Genomic DNA, 19,624 nt, shown 5'->3' on the forward strand with positions numbered 1-19,624 from the left:
TATTTTTGCGCTCCCGCATGCGTTACAGCAGCTGGCACGCCAGCACAACGGCTGTGCTCCCATTCTTTTCCGTTCCTGCCATGTACAGGTCACAAACGTCACTGCTCATTTTACCTTGTCCAGTGGCCATGCCGCACGGCATGGTTTCAAAGGGCCTTTTCTGCATACCCCCGACGGCTGGACCAGAGAATTCAAAGTGGAAAATAAAATCGATTCAAGGGTTCTGAAGTGTTTGAAGTGATGATCGAATGGTCCGTGTTTTCTTGGGCCCCACGATCAAAAGCAAAAAAAATCGTCTCCCAAGACCGTGTCGACGGCTCCAAGAGATTGAGGTGCTGCAAAGATCAACGTCGATGGCGCGTATGACGCCCGATGACGCTAGCGAGACAGCCATGTGAAAATGCTTCGAAACGAATCAATCATGGCTTGCATACCTCCCCAACCCCCTCTGATAACACATTATATGCAAGGAGTGCATGTTGACTCCAAATTAATTGTTGCTCACCCTAAACACTGCCCCAAACAAAGCGAACAAGAACTCCGTACCCTAGCAGTTAATCGACCTCTCCGTGGCTGTGTGTCACTGTTTAATCTGACCGTCTTGATCTGTTTTGTTCTGGACCTTGAAGCTTTGCGCCACAGGAAGCACCACGAAAAGGCTATTGACCAAGGCTGATCAAACACAACCGTTTTTGACGTCCAAACAAGTAAAAGCTGTCGAAGCGTGTTTGCGCAGCCGACATACTGATCTGCGGTGTGAGAATACAAATATTCCCGCCATCGCAATCCGCCAGTTCGGCTTTGCTCCATTGACATCTTTCCCACACGATTGATCGCGTTGACACAGCGCTTTCAGCGAAAACAACACCGCCATCATGTCCGACACCGGTGCAGGAAGTCACCGCGATCAGTCGCCCTCAGCGTCGACTTTCTTGTCAACACTGATCCCTGTTCTCATCATTGTAGCAGTTATCCTCTCAATCTTCCTGATCCTTCGCCCGAAGTACAAGAGAGTTTACGAGCCGCGTACCTATCTGCCGCTCCTCAGAAAATAGTGAGTATTGCCTTTCACAAGACAACGCAGTTTTTGAGTGTTTCCTAATATTTCCCAGTGAGTATACTCCACAGCCATCAGACACCAAGTTTGGATGGGTCAAAAACTTCCGCGGTCTCAATGATGACCACGTTTTGATGCACTCTTCTCTGGACAACTACCTCTTCCTACGTCTTTTTAAGATCCTCTTCACCATCTGCTTGGTCGGTGCTATCATTACCTGGCCCATTCTCTTCCCCATCAACGCTACTGGTATGTCATGAGTTTTTGTGTATCCTCCAAGCTCATACAGAATCTAACGAGCACTTAGGTGGTGCCGGTAACAAGCAGTTCGATCTCTTGTCATTTAGTAATGTCTCGATCCCTAGCCACACCAACTACTACTATGCACACGCCATCCTTGCCTGGGTCTTTGTCGGGTTCGTCATGGTTGTGATCACTCGTGAGATCATCTACTTCATCAGTCTTCGTCAATCGATCATTACCTCCGTAGCTTACAGCAGTCGCCTGTCAGCCAGAACTGTCATGTTCACCAATGTCGACCAGGAGTATCTCAAGGAAAGCGCTCTTCGTGAGCTGTTCACTGGAGTCTCGCGTGTCTGGATTCAGCCCAACACCAAGGAACTCGATGATGTTGTCGGCGACAGAGACGATGCTGTGACTAAGCTCGAGACTGCTGAGAACAAGCTCGTCAAGAAGTTCGTCAAGAACCACAAGAAGGCAGAGAAGAAGGGCAAGACCGATACCTCCACCATTGACCGTGAGAGCGGCCGTGTCGAAGTCGATCACAAGATCCGCCCCACCCACCGTCTTGGAAAGATCCCGCTCATTGGCAAGAAGGTTGACACCATTGATTGGGCCAGACCCGAGATCACTCGCCTCAACAAGCAGGTCGACGAGGAGCTCGAGAAGACCCACAACGCTGAGAAGGTTCCCGCTGTGTTTGTCCAATTCGAAACTCTCGAGCATGCTCAGGCTGCTCACCGTCAACTCTCCAGCGGTATGCAAAAGGTCAAGGGAGCCAAGCTCACCCCCAAGGTTGTTGGCGTCCACCCCAACGATGTCATCTGGGGCAACTTGAGCAAGAAGAACATGGTCACTCGCATGATCCTAATCGCCTCAACCATCTTCGTTGTTCTCATGATCGTCTTCTGGGCCATTCCTGTCGCTTTCGTCGGTGTCATTTCCAACATCAAGACTCTCGAGACCATTTCCTTCTTGACCTGGATTTCCAGCATCCCCGACGTCATCCTGGGTGTCATTACTGGTCTGTTGCCTGCCGTCATGCTTGCCGTGCTCATGGCTTTGGTACCCATCGTTCTGAGACTGCTGGCTGGTATGTTCGAGCCTACCAGATCAACCGTTGAGTTGAGAGTTCAAGCTTGGTACTTCTCCTTCCAGGTTGTTGATGTCTTCCTCGTCACCACTTTTTCATCTGGAGCTGCCGCTGTCGCAAAGCAGATTGTCAACAACCCGGGATCTGCACCAATGTTACTTGCCAGCAACTTGCCTCTCGCATCCAACTTCTACACTGCCTACTTTGTCGTTACCATGTTGAACCAGGCCGCCATGCTCGTACTCAACATTGCCCCTCTGCTGTTCATTGCCTTCCTCGGCAACATTCTTGACTCGACTCCTCGCAAGGTCTACAACCGTTACACCAACTTGATCGGTCTCGGTTGGGGTTCCGTCTACCCTGCGTACGCCATGCTCGGTGTCATTGCCATCGCATACTCCTGCATTGCCCCTCTGCTCCTTGGATTCGCAACTGTCGGATTCGCTCTTCTGTACTTTGCCTACCGTTACCAGCTTCTTTACGTTGTCGGCAACGACTCCATCGACATGAAGGGTCGCGCCTACGCTCGTGCCATGCAACAGATTACCGTTGGTGTCTACCTCCTCGAGTTCTGCTTGATCGGTTTGTTCGCCATTGGTGTTGCCGAGGACAGAGCGGCTCTTGGTCCTCTAATCATCACCATCATCCTCGCCGTCTTCACCATTGTCTACCACGTCATCTTGAGCAAGACTCTTGGACCCATTGTTGACGGTCTTGAGATGATGCCAGGAAGTGAAGACCGTAGCAGAGCCTTCTCAGCTGCACCCACTGAGAACATGGAGGAGGGCAAGCCTAGCACTACCAGCAACCGCGAGACCTCTCCTACTCTTGCTGGATCGACCGACTCCCCCAAGCCCAAGTCAGGTCTCAAGGGCAAGCTCCAGCACTTCTTCTTCAGCTCGCGCTTCGCCACGAAGTGGCTGACTGTTCAGAAGGAGCTCGCATCTCACTTCAACGAGCCGATCCGTCCTTACACCCAGGAAGAGCTCGAGTACGCCTTTGTGCCCCCAAGCATGCTCAACGAGCAGGCCATTGTGTGGATCGCCCGTGATGAGTACGGTCTTTCTTCGCAAGAGGTTGCTGGCTGCAAGGAGCACGACGTCCCTGCTACTGATGAGGAGGCTACCCTGAACGAGAAGGCCAAGATTGAGTGGAGCCAGGAGAGAATCCGCGAGGCTCCTGTTTACGAGGAGAAGATTCCCTACTAAGCATGTACATCAACTCGAGCTTTGAGCATGAGTTTGAGCAACGAGCACGACGATGAATGTTTTTTCCTTTTGGTCGTTGGGTTTCAGTTTAATACCCCTTTTCTTTTTTGTCTAGTACAAGTTCTAATTGTTAATGCGATAATCCCGAAGAACATGAACTCTTCCAATGTGTGATGTTATTTGACTCGAGACTAGAGTAAATTATGATGGGAGTATTGAGATGATTGAGATGACCACCTTGATGTTCTGGTATAGAAGAGGCGGCGTGAGTCTTGGCACTCGCAATCGTGGCTTTCCTCCCGCAACGCTTAAGCCTCGGAACACGCATCATCCGGGGGAGCCCTTCCCAGGCTTCAACTCCCAGGCATACAGAGAAACCCACTTTCCCCCTCTTCCAAACTACTGCCTACCTGTACTCCAACACCTGACACTGCGACTCTTATACCGAGAGCGCACCACTGTTGTCCTTCTCAAACCACGATATACTCACAAAAGCACGCGCAAAGATGTCAACATCACCACACCAACTCTTCCTCCTCGCCGACCACATCAAGCTCTCACTGCTCGAACGCCAACGCGCGCAAAGCCTCAAACTACCCGGAAACAATACCGATGGCCCTCTCACCCGCAGTCTAGAATCTCTGCGTGCTGGGATAGAAACACTGGAGCAAAAAGTTGAAGAGGGTGAAGAGTGAGTTCTGCCGTCCAGCTTTACCACAAGAAGAAGAGGAAGAAGCGTCACTAAATGAGGGGGTTTCTCGCAGTGATCTAGCAGCACAAGTGCAGAAGTTGAGGACGCAATATCAAGATTTGGATAAACAGTTTCATGGCCATACCCCTACGACTGCTACAACGACACCGAACGACCCCTCCTTGGCCCCCGACTTTGCAGCCGTAAAAGCAACACCCCAACAACCTACGAGGTCGAAGGCCGTAAGATTTGATAAACCATATCGAGATTCTTCGCCCGATGATGGGGATAGAGGGAAATTATTCAACAACACCAACACTTCAGCATCGGGATTAGGAGATGCAACACAACAACCCTACACCGATAACGACAACGATACCTCAACACCCAACCACACCTCCCTCTCCAACCATCAAATCCACACCTACCACACCCAAGTCCTCAGCGAACAAGATGCACAATTAGACGTTCTATCTTCGAGTATACAACGTCAACGTGCATTAGGTATACAAATGGGTGATGAAATGGATGTTCAAAACGCCATGCTTGAAGATGTTGAAGCAGGGGTCGACAGGTTTCAGAGTAGACTTGATGTTGCGAGGGGACGATTGGGCAGGGTTGCGAGAAAGGCAAAGGGGAATTGGAGTTGGGTTACTATTGGGGTTTTGATGTTGGTTTTGGTGCTGTTGTTGGTTATTTTGAATTAAAGCAGATGGAATGAGGATGCCATAGAACACGAATTCAGAGATGAAATACAACATCTAGGATATCCTTTTCATGCTTTGAACAAGGAAACGTGGCAACAGTACAAGAGAGAGAGAGAGAGAGAGAGAGAGAGAGAGAGAGAGAGAGAGAGAGAGAGAGAAAAAGCAAGGGATAAAAGAGGCCTTATACAACTCAATCCAACAATCCAGCAGCCAAAGCCTCCAAATCCTGCAAAGTTTCCGGCGCAGAAGCTTCTTCCCTTCCAAGATCCGTCCTGCGACCTTCCTCCTCGAACCACTTCTTCTGTCTCTTCTTTGGCTGTTCGTCTTCGTCGTCTTCTTCTTCTTCTGCAGCACTCTCCCCATCATCCGATCCAGCGAGGAATTTCTTGAAATCTGCACTTGCATCGGCGAGTTCTGGCGCTTCTTCTTCGTCGTCGGAAGCATCTCCTTCTTCTTCTCTTTCTCTCTCCTTGCGCTTTTCCTTCTTTGCTCGTTTCTTTTCCTTTGCGAGGGCCTTGTCCAGGAGATCTGATTCCCGGACACGTTGAGCTTCTTCTTCCAAGAACTTCGCTCTCTGCTCTTCTGCTGTGCCCTTGGCCTTGAATGCATCTTCGTCTTCCAATTCGTAAATTTGGTGTGCATTGCCTTCGTCGTCGAAAACGAGTTTTGTGCCACTTTCCTTGAATTTGAGCAACTTCTTCTTGGACTTGAGCAGTTTTTCTCGGCGCTTGCTGTCGATAATGAGGGCGTCTTTGGCTCCGGGGATGTGCACTGCTTTTGCGCCCGGAGGGAGATTCATATCTGCTACTGCGAGTGTTGATTGCTCGTCCGCGTCGTCTGATGACTCTGCATCGGACTTTTCTCCCTGCACAGGGATTCTGCGCTTTACACTGAACAAATCGTCGTCGGACATTTGAGTCCCATCCAAAGCTTCGATATCGTCGTCGCGAACCATTTTGGCGTAATGGTCTGCCAGGACATCTTGGTTCTTGCGCTCGAACATGCGGTCGTATTTTGTGCGTACTTCTGGCTTCTTTGTCTCTTGCTTATCTGCATCGCTTTCTTCGTCTGAATCGTTGAGTTGTGCTCTAGGGGCATTCTTTCTGGCCTTTGCGTCGTCTCCTGCGATGAACTTGATTTTAGGTGCACCGGGTAGACCAAGACTTGCAGCGAATTCTTCGAGGTTTAGTTTGTCGAGTTTGAAGACGTCCTTGTCTTTTTGAATGTGGATGCTGCGAACGTAACTGGCAAAAGCCTTTTGACCTAGGTACTTGAGTGTCGGGTCTTTGAAACACATGTTTTGTAGTTGAGGCTTGATGGATTGTTGCTTCTTTTGCTTGACACTGATGCGTTCGATGGGGACCTTTTTTGCTTCGAGACGAGAAAGCATGCCTTCCTCTTCGCTGGGGTCGAGGAAAAGGACGGCTTTACCCTCGCGTTCGTAACGGGCAGTACGACCTACACGGTGGATATACGTGTCGGCATCTTCAGGAGCGTCTAGCTGTACAACCCAGTCGACAGCAGGAAAATCCAGACCTCTTGCGGCGACATCGGTTGCAAACATACACGAGTGTTGAGCATGGGAAAACTTCTTTGTAATGTCGAGACGAGCAGTTTGCTTCTGACGACCGTGAAGATGTAGCAGAGGAATACCAGGCTGCATGTGGCGGAAGGCTTCAAAGACAAAACGGACCTGCTTTCCAGAAGACAGGAAGACGATGATTTTGGACTTTTTGCAAGTCTGGATAAATGACCAGAGAGTGTCGAGTTTGTCGGGTAGCGGAGTGAGGACGTAGTTTTGTTGCAGGGATTTGGGAGTGGCAGACTCGCCTTGTTCCGAGGTCGAGACGTATTCGGGGTCTCTCAGACTAAGACGGGCGAGATCAGAGACACGCTTTGTCTGGGTGGCAGAGAAGAGCAGAGTCTGGCGGTCCTTGGGCAAATACTCGACAATGGCATCCAGGTCACGCTGGAAGCCCATGTCCAAGATGCGATCAGCCTCGTCGAGCACTAGCATCTGCACATTGTCGACGGAGAAGAGGGCGGTTTGCGACAAGTGCTGCAGCATACGACCGGGTGTGCAGACGACAATGTTCATACGCGCCAGAGCACTTTGTTCCTCCTGCAGGCTCTTTCCACCAATGACCAGACCAGCCGAGAACAAGTGACCCTTTCTTCCAATCTTGACCAGGACGTCGAAGATTTGAATGGCGAGTTCGCGCGTGGGAGCGATGATCATGGCGCCCAGACCTGCATCTTGACCGACGCACTGTTTGCGATATAGGTTTTCGAGGACGGGGATGATGAAGGCGAGGGTCTTTCCAGAACCAGTCTTGGCAGCACCCAGGATGTCGGAGCCGTGGAGGGCGAGGGGAATTGCGCGTGCTTGGATGGGTGTGAGAGTAGCAAAGTGGCAGGCTTTGAGACCTTCTTGGGTGGGGAGGGAGAGCGGGAGGTCGGAGAAGGACGTGTAGCTGCCCTTGGGATCCTGCGCAGAAGCGTTAGACTCGAGCGTTGATATAGAAGAGAGAAGAGAGAACAGAGAACAGAGAACAGAGAACAGAGAACAGAGAAGAGAGGAGAGAGGAGAGATGCGAGAGAAGAGATGCGAGATGCAAGATGCAAGATGCAAGATGCAAACAAGGCGAGACTCACCAGATCCTGGACCTGCTGCTCCAGCTTTTCCACGTCTACATCATCTCTCTTGCGCTTGATGGAACGTTGCTGCTTCTTTGGCTTTGTCGGTTTCATGCGACCGGTGACATGTGGCGCCATCTTTGGGTTCGTGCTGTGAGAGAAGTAGCGACTGCCTGTAGCGACTGCCTGTCTGATGGAAAAAGTGCGACTTTCACATGCTTAACTCCGCGTCAACTTTTTGGGTGCACGTGCCACGCTGCCGAAGCTCTCGGTTGTGCCTTCCGCCTTCCGCCCTGTTACTCGATCAGATCAACCATCGTCTTCTTTGCACTCGACACAGACATTATTGCCCATCATGTCGGACAAGAAGCCAGAGCCAAAGGAGTTGTCCGATGAATACATTCTAGCCGCAATCGCAAAAGAATCAAAAGAATTCGACAAGGTCCGTCTTCCCTTGCACCGCATCCGCCCTCAGTTCACCCATGCTGACCATGCTGACCATCAATCCCAGGATGCCGAGATCGACCGTATCCTCAAAGCCTTCCGCCTCGACTCGTACGCTGTCCTGGATCTCCAACCCGGCGTGCCCGACAACGACATCAAGAAATGCTACCGCATGAAATCCCTCCTGATCCATCCTGACAAAACCTCAAACCCTTCGGCACCAGACGCCTTTGACCGTCTCGCAAAAGCACAAAAGTCGCTGCTCGACGAGAAAGAGAGAGCGAAACTGGATGAATGTATAGCAGATGCGCGTATGCTGTTGATGAGGGAGCGCAAACTTACTACCGATAGTGAAGAGGTCAAGGACCCGGATACTGAGTTCAGAAAGGCGTGGAGGGAAAAGACAAAGATGGTGCTGGTGGATGAGGAGTTGAGACGGAGGAAGAAGATGAAGGCTCAGATGCAGGAAGAGGGCAGGGCTCAGAAGAAGGAGGAAGACGAGATTGCCGAGCGCAAGAGGAAGAGGGAGTTTGAGAGCAAGTGGGAGCAGTCAAGGGAAGAACGCATTGGCTCATGGCGTGACTTTCAAAAGGGAAAGCAGCCAGACAAGAAGAAGAAGAAGATCAAGACGCTGGGTTGACCGAGTCCACCATCTCTGTCTGTCACGAGCCACGACCCTTTCCTGCTTCGACTCCAACAACCAACATGCATCTTGTCTTTTCAGCGAGGCGTTAATGGCGTATAATTACATCTATCATCCTGTACCCTACAAGATCTGGAAACATTGACAAAACTCCACATCTTCCATCCATGCAACATGCAACATGCCTTTGCGCTAAAAGCAAAATCAGAGCCTCGACACCATCTCTTCTTCCATCCATCTCCATCCATCTAACATCTCGCAGTAGCCCTCTTGGAGTCCAACTCAACCTTGCTATACCACGCAGCACCTCCCAACGCAACAACCATACCCAAAGCATTCATCGGTCCAACCACCAAATCCCACAACACAATACCCAAAACAACCGTGAGAACTTGCTTGACATTACCACAAACACTCAACGTCAAAGCACCAGCCAACTTGTTGGTCTGGAAACTCGTAACATTCAGCAAGAAAGCCAAGAACCCATTCCCGAGCAACGCAAAGATTAATCCAGTGGTGAGTTTTCCTTGTGCTGTAAATGTGAGGAAGCGGGATACTTCTCCTGTTGCAGTTGCCCAGAGGAGAGATTGCACGGCGGCTAAAGGACACATACGGAACAGCAGCTCCAGTGCCGGTAACTTGAGACTTCCGGTGAGTAGTTTGTTTGTCGCGACAGTTTTCAGCGCTGCTAGAAAGACACCGAGGAATGTAAGAGATGCTCCGAGGACAGTGGCGTAGTAATCCCCATATGTACTCAACCCTACTCCAGCGATGATAGGGATCAAAGAGATATAAGTCATGTTTCCATAACTTCTCCCCAAGTAGCGGTAAATAAGCACTGTAGCCACTGGTGTTGTTGATCTAACGATTTGATGAAAAGGAACCGATACCATTGCCAGACTGACGTTGGAGATGGCAATGTTTATGGTAAACAGCACCGAAAAGGCTGCGAGGATGAGTTGCTCTCTACTTCCCACATGACTCAGCTTCAACTGTGAGGGTGCAACGAGCATAATCACCCAACACCCCACCGCAGCACTGGATGTGTGGAAAGTAGTGACCAACCACGGAAAGCGGAAATTGTTAAGGACAGCTTTATTGTACAATGTCAGTCCCAGATTCATGATAAAGTAAAGACCTAGACATAGCATCTTTGTCTTTGTAGAGATTGTGTATTCATGGCCATCGGTCCTTGGAGAAGAAGAGGACGAAGAAGAAGCTTGTACAGCATCCACAGGGGTTTGTTTCTCGACATCATCCGTTTGAGATAAAAGACCAGTGTTTGGTGTTGTTTCTTCCATTTCAAAGCTTTCGGCAAAGGAGGCTGGGCTGCGGAGGTCGAGGGATTGGGAGTGTGAGGATAGGCGGGGTGAGGATGAGTCTGCATCCTTGATTGGTAGAGAAGCCATGTTTTCTGCACGACGTTTGTGATTGTCGTACAGAGAACCGTTCTTTGCTCTTTTCTATTCCTCCCAGAAGTTGTGTGTTTTGTGTTGTAACCGATGTCTTAACTCAATCTTGTTGTTTTGTTGGTAGGCAAAATCACTGTTATAGCCGTTTTGCGGAGAAGAATCCGAAATATGCTAGAGAGAGTCAAATGCGCAAGTCCAGCGTCAGTTGCAGTGACAATACCAATTCCACAGAGAGAGAGAGAGAGAGAGAGGGACAGAAAGCAAAGAAACCGATTCAGCTTTCCCCAGTTCCCCAAACAGCGCATGGCCCTGGTTTTTGTGTGTTCCTTGTCTTTCCATCAAAAAAACCCTGGCACACATGAATCGAATTCGCATGGGTTCCTGGTTTTCCAAGGCGGCTGCTCCGGCAAAACAGGCATAATCTCGCCACTTGGCAGCGTTCTAACCCTATGCCAAGGTTTTACACACCAACCTATCATGATAAAAGAACTCCTGACCTTTCCTACATGGGAATGTTGGTGATTTATTAGATATGCGCGTCGTAAGCTTCTTTCTCTTGGCTGATTATCGTTTACATATGCGGAGGAGAGTCTGAATCTGGTTCGATAGCGATAAAGTTGTTTCATCTGTGTATAATCATTGTTTGATCATTCTAGCACGCCATCTGTCTAATTTCTGTCATCATGGGAAAAAAAGAGATGAAGAGGACGCGATTCATGGGGGTTTTCTTGGAAGGTGTCGTGGACCTTTTTTCCTTGGCTGATGTTTCTTTCTCGCTTCCTTTCGTTCTTCTATCATAGGCATAAGTCACGACTCCGTGTTTTGTCGGACAGCATACAAACTGCAAGCCAAGCATGTTATAGCAACCAAGCCAAGCACTGCAAAAGGTCAGAACCACTTCCTTGTGATACGCTGAATCATCACATGACGATTGACTCTTGAACTTCGAGATGTATGGATGCAAATGTTCTCGAATATGTTGGTACAAAAGAGGTGATAAGTATTTACAAGGTTGTGTGAAGATGTCGGCGTGTAATCTATCTTCTCCATCCGCCCTTTCCACCATTCTCGGCAAAGTCACCGCCTTGACGTTCCTTTTCTACTCTGGCGTCAAATTCCTTCTGTGCTTCGACCTTTGCAAGTTGTCTCTCCTCGTCTGAGGCGGAAAAGGCGAACGAGTCGCCAAGCGTAGAGCCCTCCTGCTGCTCGTTCCTCATCTGAGAGTTATTGGTAGGTGGCTGACGGGGAGAGCCCTTCGAGGAAGCAGTCTCCTGTCTGATACGATCCCAAGCACTGCCTGAAGAGCGAGGAGCAGGTACAGCCTGAGATGAACCAAGAGGTGATGAGTCTTCTGTGCTGTTGTGGTTGTTTCGTCGCGACTGGTCGACACGAGATTGAGCATAAGCAGCAACTCGTGACTCTTCAGCACGTTCGGCACGGTCAGCATTCGACTGCTCCTTGCGAGCACGTGCATTCAACTGGTCGTCCGTCAAAAGACCAGTATCTTGTGCTTCTTGCTTGTAGTCATCCTGCCATGCACCTCCAGTAGGGCTCATGTCATCGTAGTCGGAAGCCTTGCGCTGCACATCCTGCCGCTTCCAAGCATCCTCCATACCAAGTTTCTGCGATGCACGCTGTGCTTGTTGATCCATGCGGCCTTCCTGGCTCATGATGGGATTTCGTTGGCCTTGTGGTTGCATCTGGCCGCTATGTCTTTCTGCGCGTTGCTTGAGTGCCTCGATGTAGTCCTTCATACGAGGATCCGAGCCAGCCTCGACGGCATTGACCGATGTCGCGTAACTTGCAAATAGGATCGCACCAGTGAAGAAACCGACAGCACCGTATAGCTGGAAGCGTAGAGTGTGCCAGCAGTAACGAGCCATTTGTCCACGGATAGGACCAAAGCGGTCAGGGTTGAAAGCACCGCCATCGGCTGCAGTCTTGGGAGTGTAGCCAGGGAAGCGGTAGTTGCTCATTGTGCGATAGGCAGCGAGAGCACCGCCAGCTATACCGACAGGTGGACCCCATGAGACGGTCCGTAGTGATTTTGCAAAGTGGTAGCTGATGGCGTCTACCTCGTCCTGGCGCAACGGGCGGTGAACGATGGCTTGAGCTTCGTGACAGCTTCGAAGAATTGTCTTGACTATAGCATCGTCTTTCACAGGCACCATGAAGAGGTTCACAGGCCGAGGCAGCTGGTCGAGCTTGATGTGGTAGCGTGTTGGTGTTTGCGATGATGCATCGCCGTCTTCTGGTGTCGGCAACTCGCCGTATGCATTGGGCTCGCTGTTGTTGATTGCGTCTTGGAGAACCATGACTGAGTAGTTATGCTTCTCGTTAATGTCGATCGAAAGGATGGCAAGAGAGTCGAGAAACAGACCGAGAGCTCTTCGGTCATGACACGCTCGAAGAAAGTCCGGGGTAATGAGGTCATGGTTCGATGCTTGGCTTTTGTGCAAGATGCAATGCAGAGCACAAGTACAATTATTCTCAGTGCATCTTCACTCCTTCTTCAAGGAGTCCTGACCATTAACAAAACGGACAGCATCTTGTATGCCTCTGCACGAGTGCCAATAACCACAGTCTGGGGTTTTCGGATCCGCATGAAACATGTCAGGACCTCAGCAGCGGACCTGCATCCCGCATCCTCCGAAGGATTCAGTGTCACATGAGATTCCCTCAGCCTTCTGCCTTGATAGGAGTACCGAATTGACTATCCTTGGTCCTCTGCTAGACACAGCTCATCGCGCTCTGTTCTCAGTATGCCGTCTGTCGATAGCAACACGACTCACGACGAATATGTCGCACTTCCACATCTTGAGCTCAATCCTTCAGCCGCCCAGACGATCCTTTTGATCCACGGTGCAACAGGCGATGGCTCGAATTGGAATCTCGTAACCCCTCATCTATCAAAATATCATCTCCTCATACCTGATCTTCCTGGACACGGCATGGCCAGAAAGCAACCGTTCTCTGTCGCACAGGCTGCCAGCGCCTTGCATACTCTGATCCTCAAACGCGCACACAACGGTATTGCATATGTTGTGGGCTTTAGTCTTGGTGCCCATGTCGCCATGCACCTAGTATCTCACTATCCAGAGATTGCAGACTGCGTCCTGGTTTCTGGTTTCCAGGTATTCCCCCGCACGAAGATGTCACCATATCTGCCATATGCTGTATGGTTAGAACAACGCTTTGAATATGCTATTCCACGCTCTTGGGTGCGCTGGGCGATGGATGGAATTGACATCCCTCGACCAGATCTCACTATGTGTACGGCAGAGTACTTTCGCCAGGTATTCGGCTCCGGAGATGATACTGAACAATGGCCTAAACCTTGGCCTGCACGAACGCTCGTCATCGCTGCAGGCAAAGGTGGTCTAGTCCCTTCTAATGATCGTCCAGAAGATGCGAAGAGATTGGCTAGGATTGGACGAGATCAGAACAGTGCTACCAGAGCTGTTACTCATCTTGACATGAGACATCCTTGGACCTGGCAGGATCCTGAATTGTTTGCCGAGACTGTCAAGAGGTGGCTTGAAGAAGGGACAGTGCCGAATGGATTCTTACCCTTGTAACACGACACCGAGATCTGCGAGTTTTTCTGCACTGTTGATTGGGGCGGACATCTGTTTCCACAGCCTTCGATTTTCACGCCATGTCTGGGTCTTCGTTTCACGCATTTTATTGCTTCGATGCTTCCAGCTCCATTGACCAACTGCTCGCTTTTTGCTCTACATTTGCCGAAGATAAGCTGGGTCTGGCCACAAGACACAGATGCTGGCAACAATCTTAGACGTATTTCAGGTCCTTGTTCTGGCTCGGTCTGTAGCATCAGTCAAGACTCAGTATTTATGAGCATTTCTATACCAATCTAATGGGTGCGTCTGTACACGAGTAGTGGTTCCCCAGACTCAGTAATGACGATAGCCGCCAAAGACCTCCGATATCCTTTTTACAATCAGCCCGCGATAATCAGAACAACATGCGCACCCCTCTTGTGGCCTACAACACAGCTCGTCGAGTTTCTGTTCTATCAGCGAGGCGCAGCAATATGATCCGTTGAAGTGACTACCAACCGCAAGTCCAGACTCTGGAGTTCGAGCGTCCCTTAGCGACAGTCTGCCGATTCGGTTGTCCCGCTGTCTTGCAATCGTATCGACCCCACCATCCACCACTTTACAATTGATACTATGATGGCATGCCCGTCTACTTTTACCATCCCAGGACCCTGTTCCATCATTTGCCGGGTACTATGACGAAAGGATCATCTTATTTCCGCACGAGAAACACGTGTGAGATAAGGTTCCCGGCAGCCGCGGGGTGAACTCCCTCGATGATCCTATCGCTCCGTGAACTCTACCCGCCAAACAGCGGAGACCTTCTCGCGGAAATAAGTGCAGAAAGTGTATATACTCATGCTTTTCGACTACAGAGTGCTGTGGCTTTGCGGTTCCCCCATCCGACTGCGTCCCTGGCTAACAATAAGCCTTCCGCGGAGGGTCATCGCAAGCGTGCGAATAGGTTTTGGACAAGTAGAGTTGACTAGTTGTCGGCTGGTGTTGTTTGCAGCCTCTCAGATCCACTGACGGAGAGAGAACATGTCTTCTCCAACGGTAGACACACTGATCATAGAAGAGAAAAAGGTAAACTGTAGTAAGACACGCTGTACTACAAGAACCATCCACCATCCCAGCAATATCTCAAGTTCATTATCATTTCAATTCAACCACAAGCATCTCTTTTCTCACACAGCAAGCGTATCTTTACTTCTAGCATCCCAAGCGTTATACTTTTTGAACAAGCACCTATTCCAAGCAGGGTCAAGTCTTAATCATGCCACCAACTCTCCATCTCGTCCGCCACGCCGAAGGCTTCCACAACTGCTCCTGGCATGGAGAGAGTATCCACGACCCTCTTCTCACGGAAAAGGGCGAAGCCCAATGCGCCGAGCTTTGCAAGAACTTTCCTTACCACGACAAGATTGACCTTCTGATGGCCTCGTAAGTGTCCACATCTCAGATACACTCGACGTAACAACGAAAGATCGTGTCGTCTCTCGATCACATACATGAGCATCCCACTAACACATGCGCAAAACAACAGTCCCATGAAACGCACCATCCAAACCTGTAAACTCAGCTTCAAGCCCGCCGTCGAAAAGGGCCTTAAAATCATGCTCATGCCTTTAGCTCAAGAAAGCTCCAACGAACCAATGGACACGGGCTCCGAAGTCTCGGAGATCAAAAACATGTTCGGGGACCTCGTAGATGAACACCGCATCACCGACGTTTTCCCCCACTGGACATCCAATTGCGGCCGCTTTGACGAGGACCCAGAAGTCATGATTGAGAGAGCTACCATGCTACGTCTGTTTATTAGGGATAGAGAGGAGAAGAATGTGGTGTTGGTTTCTCATGGCACTTTTGCGCATGCTATTACGGGAAATTTCTCGAGAGAGGGGGAGCAATTGACGAGGATGTGGGAGAATGCAGAGTGTAGGAGTTACACCTTTGATGAGGGGGAGGGGGCCAAGATTATTGAAACGGAGGAGAGTATTGCTAGGAGACCTGATTTGGAGAGAAAGGATTCTCCTCAAGCCAAGTGATTTGTGGGGTTTCTTTGTACGATGATGCATATGTATGATTATGATTGTAGGAGTATGAGAATGAATTCATGGGTATGAATATCGTTGATGATTATGCAGAACACACTTCCCCCTCTAAGCTTCACTCTCAATCTCCTTGAGCAAGGTATCGGCAGCCAGTTTTCCGAGGTTGTTGGATGCCAGAGGAGAATCTCCAGTCAAGACATATCTATCCTGGTGAGTTTCTCCAGTGATCTTCTCGTTCAAAATCTGCACACCGAGTCTCTGCAGCTCTTCACCAACCAACCACTTCATCTTGCCTGGGATGTATCCGATGTCAATGTTTGCGCCATTGTCCAGTGAGTCGGGGAAAACATCAATCTTGTATCCGTCATAGATGAACTTCTCTCCCTCGGGCTTCCCGATGTTGGCGGCCAGCATGCAGGCAGGTCCATGACACAGCGTGATAAGATACCTCTTGTTCTTGTCCGCCCATCTAAGGATATCACCAACGACCTTGGACTGAGGAAGCCCATTCAGAGCTCCATGGCCGCCAGGCACAAAGACAGCCTTGTAAGGTGTGCTGTCATTGAACCCGCTTCCCCAGACCTCAGAAAGCGTCAAAGGGTTCCTAAGCTTCTGCTTATACTCCTCATAGAAGCTTTTGACACTCTCATCCTCCTTGGGGAATGCCCACATCTCCAACTTCACTGGTTCCCCTGACAACGTAGCGACATCGAGTTCAAAGCCAGCACGGTGTAAATGCAGCATAGGAACCAACATCTCTACGGGATGATTGCCGGTAGAAAAGAACTTTCCATCCTTCATTTGGAGATAGCGTTCTTGTGTGCCTATGACGAGGATCTTCCATTTCTTGCCCGTGTAGGCGTTGGTGTATTTGGTGCTGGGGTCGAAGTCGGTTTTGGGACCGACGTATTGGGTCAGGGAGTAGGGGGAGGGAAAGTAGGCGTCGTCCTCGGCTTGGTCGGCGACGGGTTTGCGGTCAGAGGAGTCGGACATGATTGTTGTTTCTTGGTGGGTTAGACTTGGTGAATGGTGATTGTTGGCTTGTTTCTCTCAAAGACAGCAGGTGCGATTGCTTTTGTATAAACAGGAGAGCTGCTGGAGCTTCATCGCCAACTATGACGTAGCTGCTGAGCTCAGCGCGGGGTTCTTCGGCAATCTTCACCGAATTGACAGTTGACAAAGAAACCTTGAATTGCATGTGACGACTCTGTGCGGTCAGAAAGCTTCGATAAGCAGACATCTATCCATTTCTATGGCTTCTATCATACGAATGTCACATTATCGTTCCTTCGTTTGCGGACGTATGAATCCCCTGAGCCTCGGTATTTCGTTGCTTATACATCACTCTTGGGTGTATCATGGACGAGATCGACATCGGGAGATGTTGACCGGCCATCTTCGGAACCGTCAAGACATCTGAGTCCGTACTCGATGAAGCTCTCACCATCAAGGTATCCATCCGTCAACGCTAGCTCCTCGAACTTGGGCTTTGAAGCTCCTCTTTGGTCACCAGGGAGGACTTTGGCGGGGAACACTAAGTTCACGACCCAATAGAGGAACATGGCGACCGCGAAGCATACCACCCATCCGGTCTGATACAGATGTTTGGCACCTTCAGAGACCCAGGTCGGATGGTATGCGCCGACCAAGCCAGGTATACCCAACACGGCGGCGGAAAGCCAGGCGAACAAGGCTTTCAGATTCCAGCCCTTGTTGCCATAGTAGAGACTGCCTGATGTCGGATTGAACAAGGACAACGTATGTATGTTGCCTTGCTTGATGACAAAGTAGTCGATTATGATGATCTTTGTACGACTTTTGTCAGTTTCAGCTATGGGAAGCACAACGACTAGTCTTGACTTACTCCACAGATGGGTGAGATGAAGATGTTGTAGCTACCCAAGAAGGTCACAAAACCAGCGCCACTTGCTGAGCAGACATGTCAGCATTATGCCAGCGATCTCTCATGTATCCAGAACTTACTGAGGAGCTTCCAAGGCACGATAGCCAATGAGACGATACCGCAGAAGAGCTGTCCTCTGATGATGTTGAAAAATCGAGGAAAGAGTCCGGTGACATCGGCGCCGAATGGTATAGCATTGCAGCCAATGTTGACACCGAGAACTGATAAACCAAAGCCGAATGCAGCGAAGAAGCACCCGGCTCTGGCAGCGGGGCCCCAGAAACGGTCAAGTATGGCATTCAGCAGGTCCTGTAGAGATGAATGTCAGTATGTTATGCTTCTCTGGAAAGTTGTAGTCATACCCATTGGTTCCAGTATGCTTGTCCAAACTTGCCCTGAACAGCAGCAGTAGCTCCGATGCCAAAAAAGAAGATCAGAGTTTTGCTGGCGAAAATGGAGGAAGCCTGACGCCAACCAGCATCTTTCGGTCTCTTGGTGTAGCGGGTCAGATCAGGTTGCTGCAAACTTGGTCAGTGGTCGATACTTTGGACATGATGGAAGGTTTTACATTGACCAAGAGTGCTGATGTGACTCCGAGACAGCTGTTGATGCCGTTGAGCATGCCCCAACCCAGCGCACTACCATGAATGCGAATGGTACCGATGCTGCCAACACCCAGACCGCCTCCATAATTGACACACCAAGCAAAAACACCCAGGCATGCGATGGGGCATATGATCGATTCGGCCTAGAACAAATCAGTAAGAGGAAACAAGACTCGCAGCAAGATGTTGACTGACGGCAAAAAGGTACTTAATCTTCGTCGGGTGCACAGCCTGGAAAGGCAGCTCGATCAACCAGAACAGGAAGAAGGCCAGGAGGTCTCTAGAAGTTATACCAGCACTTTCGGGCAGATGGTTCGCCATATTCCACCATGAGTTGCCAAAGATGCACCGGAAGATGACGTTGAGGTGCTGTGATCCAAAGTAGGTTTGCACACCAAACCAAATGATGGCAACGACAGCGCGGATCCAGACGAAGAAGTAGTGACCATACCTGGTAAGCCATTAGCCAGTTATCAAGCCGGAGGTGTAGAGATTGTACTGACATGCCAAAGACGCTCCTTGCAAGCACTGGATAGCCGATGTGATATTTTGCTCCTGGCCTTCCCAATGAAAGCGCTACTGAGGATGAGATAAGATTCGCCTAGACGGGTGTGAGTCTCTGTTACAAAGTGCAAAGATCCTTCCAAGCTCATACCATGATGCAAGCAATCAATGCCTGCCACCAGGTGAGGCCGATGGCGATAAGACTTGCTCCGTTGGACCATTGACTCGAATTGAAGGCATTCTAGTTCATGATCAGTCATCGCTATCTCGTGAGGGCGCTTGGTTACTTACACCCCACCAGTAGCTACTCAAAGTCACCCTGCCGCAGAAGTTAGCATTTGAGGAGCAGAGACGACATGTTCTGCTTACCATGTGTAAGTTCTGTCTTCCTTGGAAGTTGGCGCGAGATCGGCGTTGATCCATTGCGACGATGTCTCCGAAGCAGTGTTTGTGGTAATTGCGTTTTTCCACTCTGTCCGCGTTCTTGGTAGAGGAAGGTGAATCATGTTGAAACAGTCTTCCGAGGAATTGAATGTGGAGTATGTCAATGCTGCAGACGAAGCTCTACTACTGCTTTATGCAGAATTATAGACATGACGATGGCGTTGTATGATAGCGATCTTTCCGCGAGACTGGACTTATCTGACTGGGTCACTGTGAGGATAGTAATGATGGTCAGAGAGATCGGCATGTTGCGACAGAAAGTCTATCTCCACTTGTAGCTGAGCGGGTGGCTTCCGACGCAACGCCTTCTGATAGGAGAAGTCGCGATAGGGACGGTCCGAAAAGATGGGGTTAACCAACTCGATTGACATGTGGATTTCATATTGAGCAAGCTCGGGAGCGACCCTAGCGACTCTGAAATG

At 50.0% G+C, this 19,624-nt stretch overlaps 10 protein-coding genes across 10 annotated transcripts; 5 read left to right on the top strand and 5 right to left on the bottom strand.

Annotated features, from left to right (window-relative positions):
- Positions 1 to 875: 875 nt before the first annotated feature.
- Positions 876 to 3,598, top strand: AUEXF2481DRAFT_4876 (uncharacterized protein; the record flags this gene model as incomplete). Its single annotated transcript, XM_013488258.1, has 3 exons — positions 876 to 1,054; positions 1,113 to 1,306; positions 1,365 to 3,598. The coding sequence occupies 3 exons, from the start codon at positions 876 to 878 to the stop codon at positions 3,596 to 3,598; spliced, it is 2,607 nt and encodes an 868-aa protein (XP_013343712.1).
- A 356-nt stretch (positions 3,599 to 3,954) lies between these two features.
- On the top strand, positions 3,955 to 5,343 carry AUEXF2481DRAFT_88708 (uncharacterized protein). Its single transcript, XM_013488489.1, has 2 exons — positions 3,955 to 4,282; positions 4,308 to 5,343. Exons 1-2 carry the CDS (start codon positions 4,105 to 4,107, stop codon positions 4,994 to 4,996), a joined length of 867 nt encoding a protein of 288 aa, XP_013343943.1. The 5' UTR covers positions 3,955 to 4,104; the 3' UTR covers positions 4,997 to 5,343.
- On the bottom strand, positions 5,104 to 7,813 carry AUEXF2481DRAFT_39795 (uncharacterized protein). Its single transcript, XM_013488378.1, has 2 exons — positions 7,652 to 7,813; positions 5,104 to 7,484 (listed from the first exon to the last, which is right to left on the bottom strand). The coding sequence occupies exons 1-2, from the start codon at positions 7,769 to 7,771 to the stop codon at positions 5,187 to 5,189; spliced, it is 2,418 nt and encodes an 805-aa protein (XP_013343832.1). The 5' UTR covers positions 7,772 to 7,813; the 3' UTR covers positions 5,104 to 5,186.
- A 175-nt stretch (positions 7,814 to 7,988) lies between these two features.
- AUEXF2481DRAFT_46954 (uncharacterized protein) lies at positions 7,989 to 8,717 on the top strand (the record flags this gene model as incomplete). The annotated part of the gene is made up of 2 exons (XM_013488437.1): positions 7,989 to 8,075; positions 8,145 to 8,717. The coding sequence occupies 2 exons, from the start codon at positions 7,989 to 7,991 to the stop codon at positions 8,715 to 8,717; spliced, it is 660 nt and encodes a 219-aa protein (XP_013343891.1).
- A 251-nt stretch (positions 8,718 to 8,968) lies between these two features.
- On the bottom strand, positions 8,969 to 9,871 carry AUEXF2481DRAFT_65431 (uncharacterized protein; the record flags this gene model as incomplete). The annotated part of the gene is made up of 1 exon (XM_013488450.1): positions 8,969 to 9,871. The coding sequence occupies one exon, from the start codon at positions 9,869 to 9,871 to the stop codon at positions 8,969 to 8,971; it is 903 nt and encodes a 300-aa protein (XP_013343904.1).
- A 908-nt stretch (positions 9,872 to 10,779) lies between these two features.
- On the bottom strand, positions 10,780 to 12,699 carry AUEXF2481DRAFT_39797 (uncharacterized protein). The gene has a single exon (XM_013488379.1). It carries the CDS (start codon positions 12,445 to 12,447, stop codon positions 11,170 to 11,172), a length of 1,278 nt encoding a protein of 425 aa, XP_013343833.1. The 5' UTR covers positions 12,448 to 12,699; the 3' UTR covers positions 10,780 to 11,169.
- A 384-nt stretch (positions 12,700 to 13,083) lies between these two features.
- AUEXF2481DRAFT_29352 (uncharacterized protein) lies at positions 13,084 to 13,710 on the top strand (the record flags this gene model as incomplete). Its single annotated transcript, XM_013488323.1, has 1 exon — positions 13,084 to 13,710. The coding sequence occupies one exon, from the start codon at positions 13,084 to 13,086 to the stop codon at positions 13,708 to 13,710; it is 627 nt and encodes a 208-aa protein (XP_013343777.1).
- Positions 13,711 to 14,834: 1,124 nt separating this feature from the next.
- AUEXF2481DRAFT_39801 (uncharacterized protein) lies at positions 14,835 to 16,068 on the top strand. The gene is made up of 2 exons (XM_013488380.1): positions 14,835 to 15,135; positions 15,239 to 16,068. The coding sequence occupies exons 1-2, from the start codon at positions 14,969 to 14,971 to the stop codon at positions 15,738 to 15,740; spliced, it is 669 nt and encodes a 222-aa protein (XP_013343834.1). The 5' UTR covers positions 14,835 to 14,968; the 3' UTR covers positions 15,741 to 16,068.
- Positions 15,855 to 16,739, bottom strand: AUEXF2481DRAFT_4883 (uncharacterized protein; the record flags this gene model as incomplete). The annotated part of the gene is made up of 1 exon (XM_013488259.1): positions 15,855 to 16,739. One exon carries the CDS (start codon positions 16,737 to 16,739, stop codon positions 15,855 to 15,857), a length of 885 nt encoding a protein of 294 aa, XP_013343713.1.
- Positions 16,740 to 17,080: 341 nt separating this feature from the next.
- AUEXF2481DRAFT_29354 (uncharacterized protein) lies at positions 17,081 to 19,264 on the bottom strand (the record flags this gene model as incomplete). The annotated part of the gene is made up of 10 exons (XM_013488324.1): positions 17,081 to 17,551; positions 17,611 to 17,675; positions 17,730 to 17,958; positions 18,012 to 18,167; positions 18,218 to 18,397; positions 18,450 to 18,705; positions 18,758 to 18,855; positions 18,910 to 18,999; positions 19,050 to 19,077; positions 19,128 to 19,264. 10 exons carry the CDS (start codon positions 19,262 to 19,264, stop codon positions 17,081 to 17,083), a joined length of 1,710 nt encoding a protein of 569 aa, XP_013343778.1.
- Between the last annotated feature and the right edge of the window lie 360 nt (positions 19,265 to 19,624).

This window comes from Aureobasidium subglaciale (assembly GCF_000721755.1).
Source record: "Aureobasidium subglaciale EXF-2481 unplaced genomic scaffold scaffold_10, whole genome shotgun sequence".
NCBI lineage: Eukaryota > Fungi > Ascomycota > Dothideomycetes > Dothideales > Saccotheciaceae > Aureobasidium > Aureobasidium subglaciale.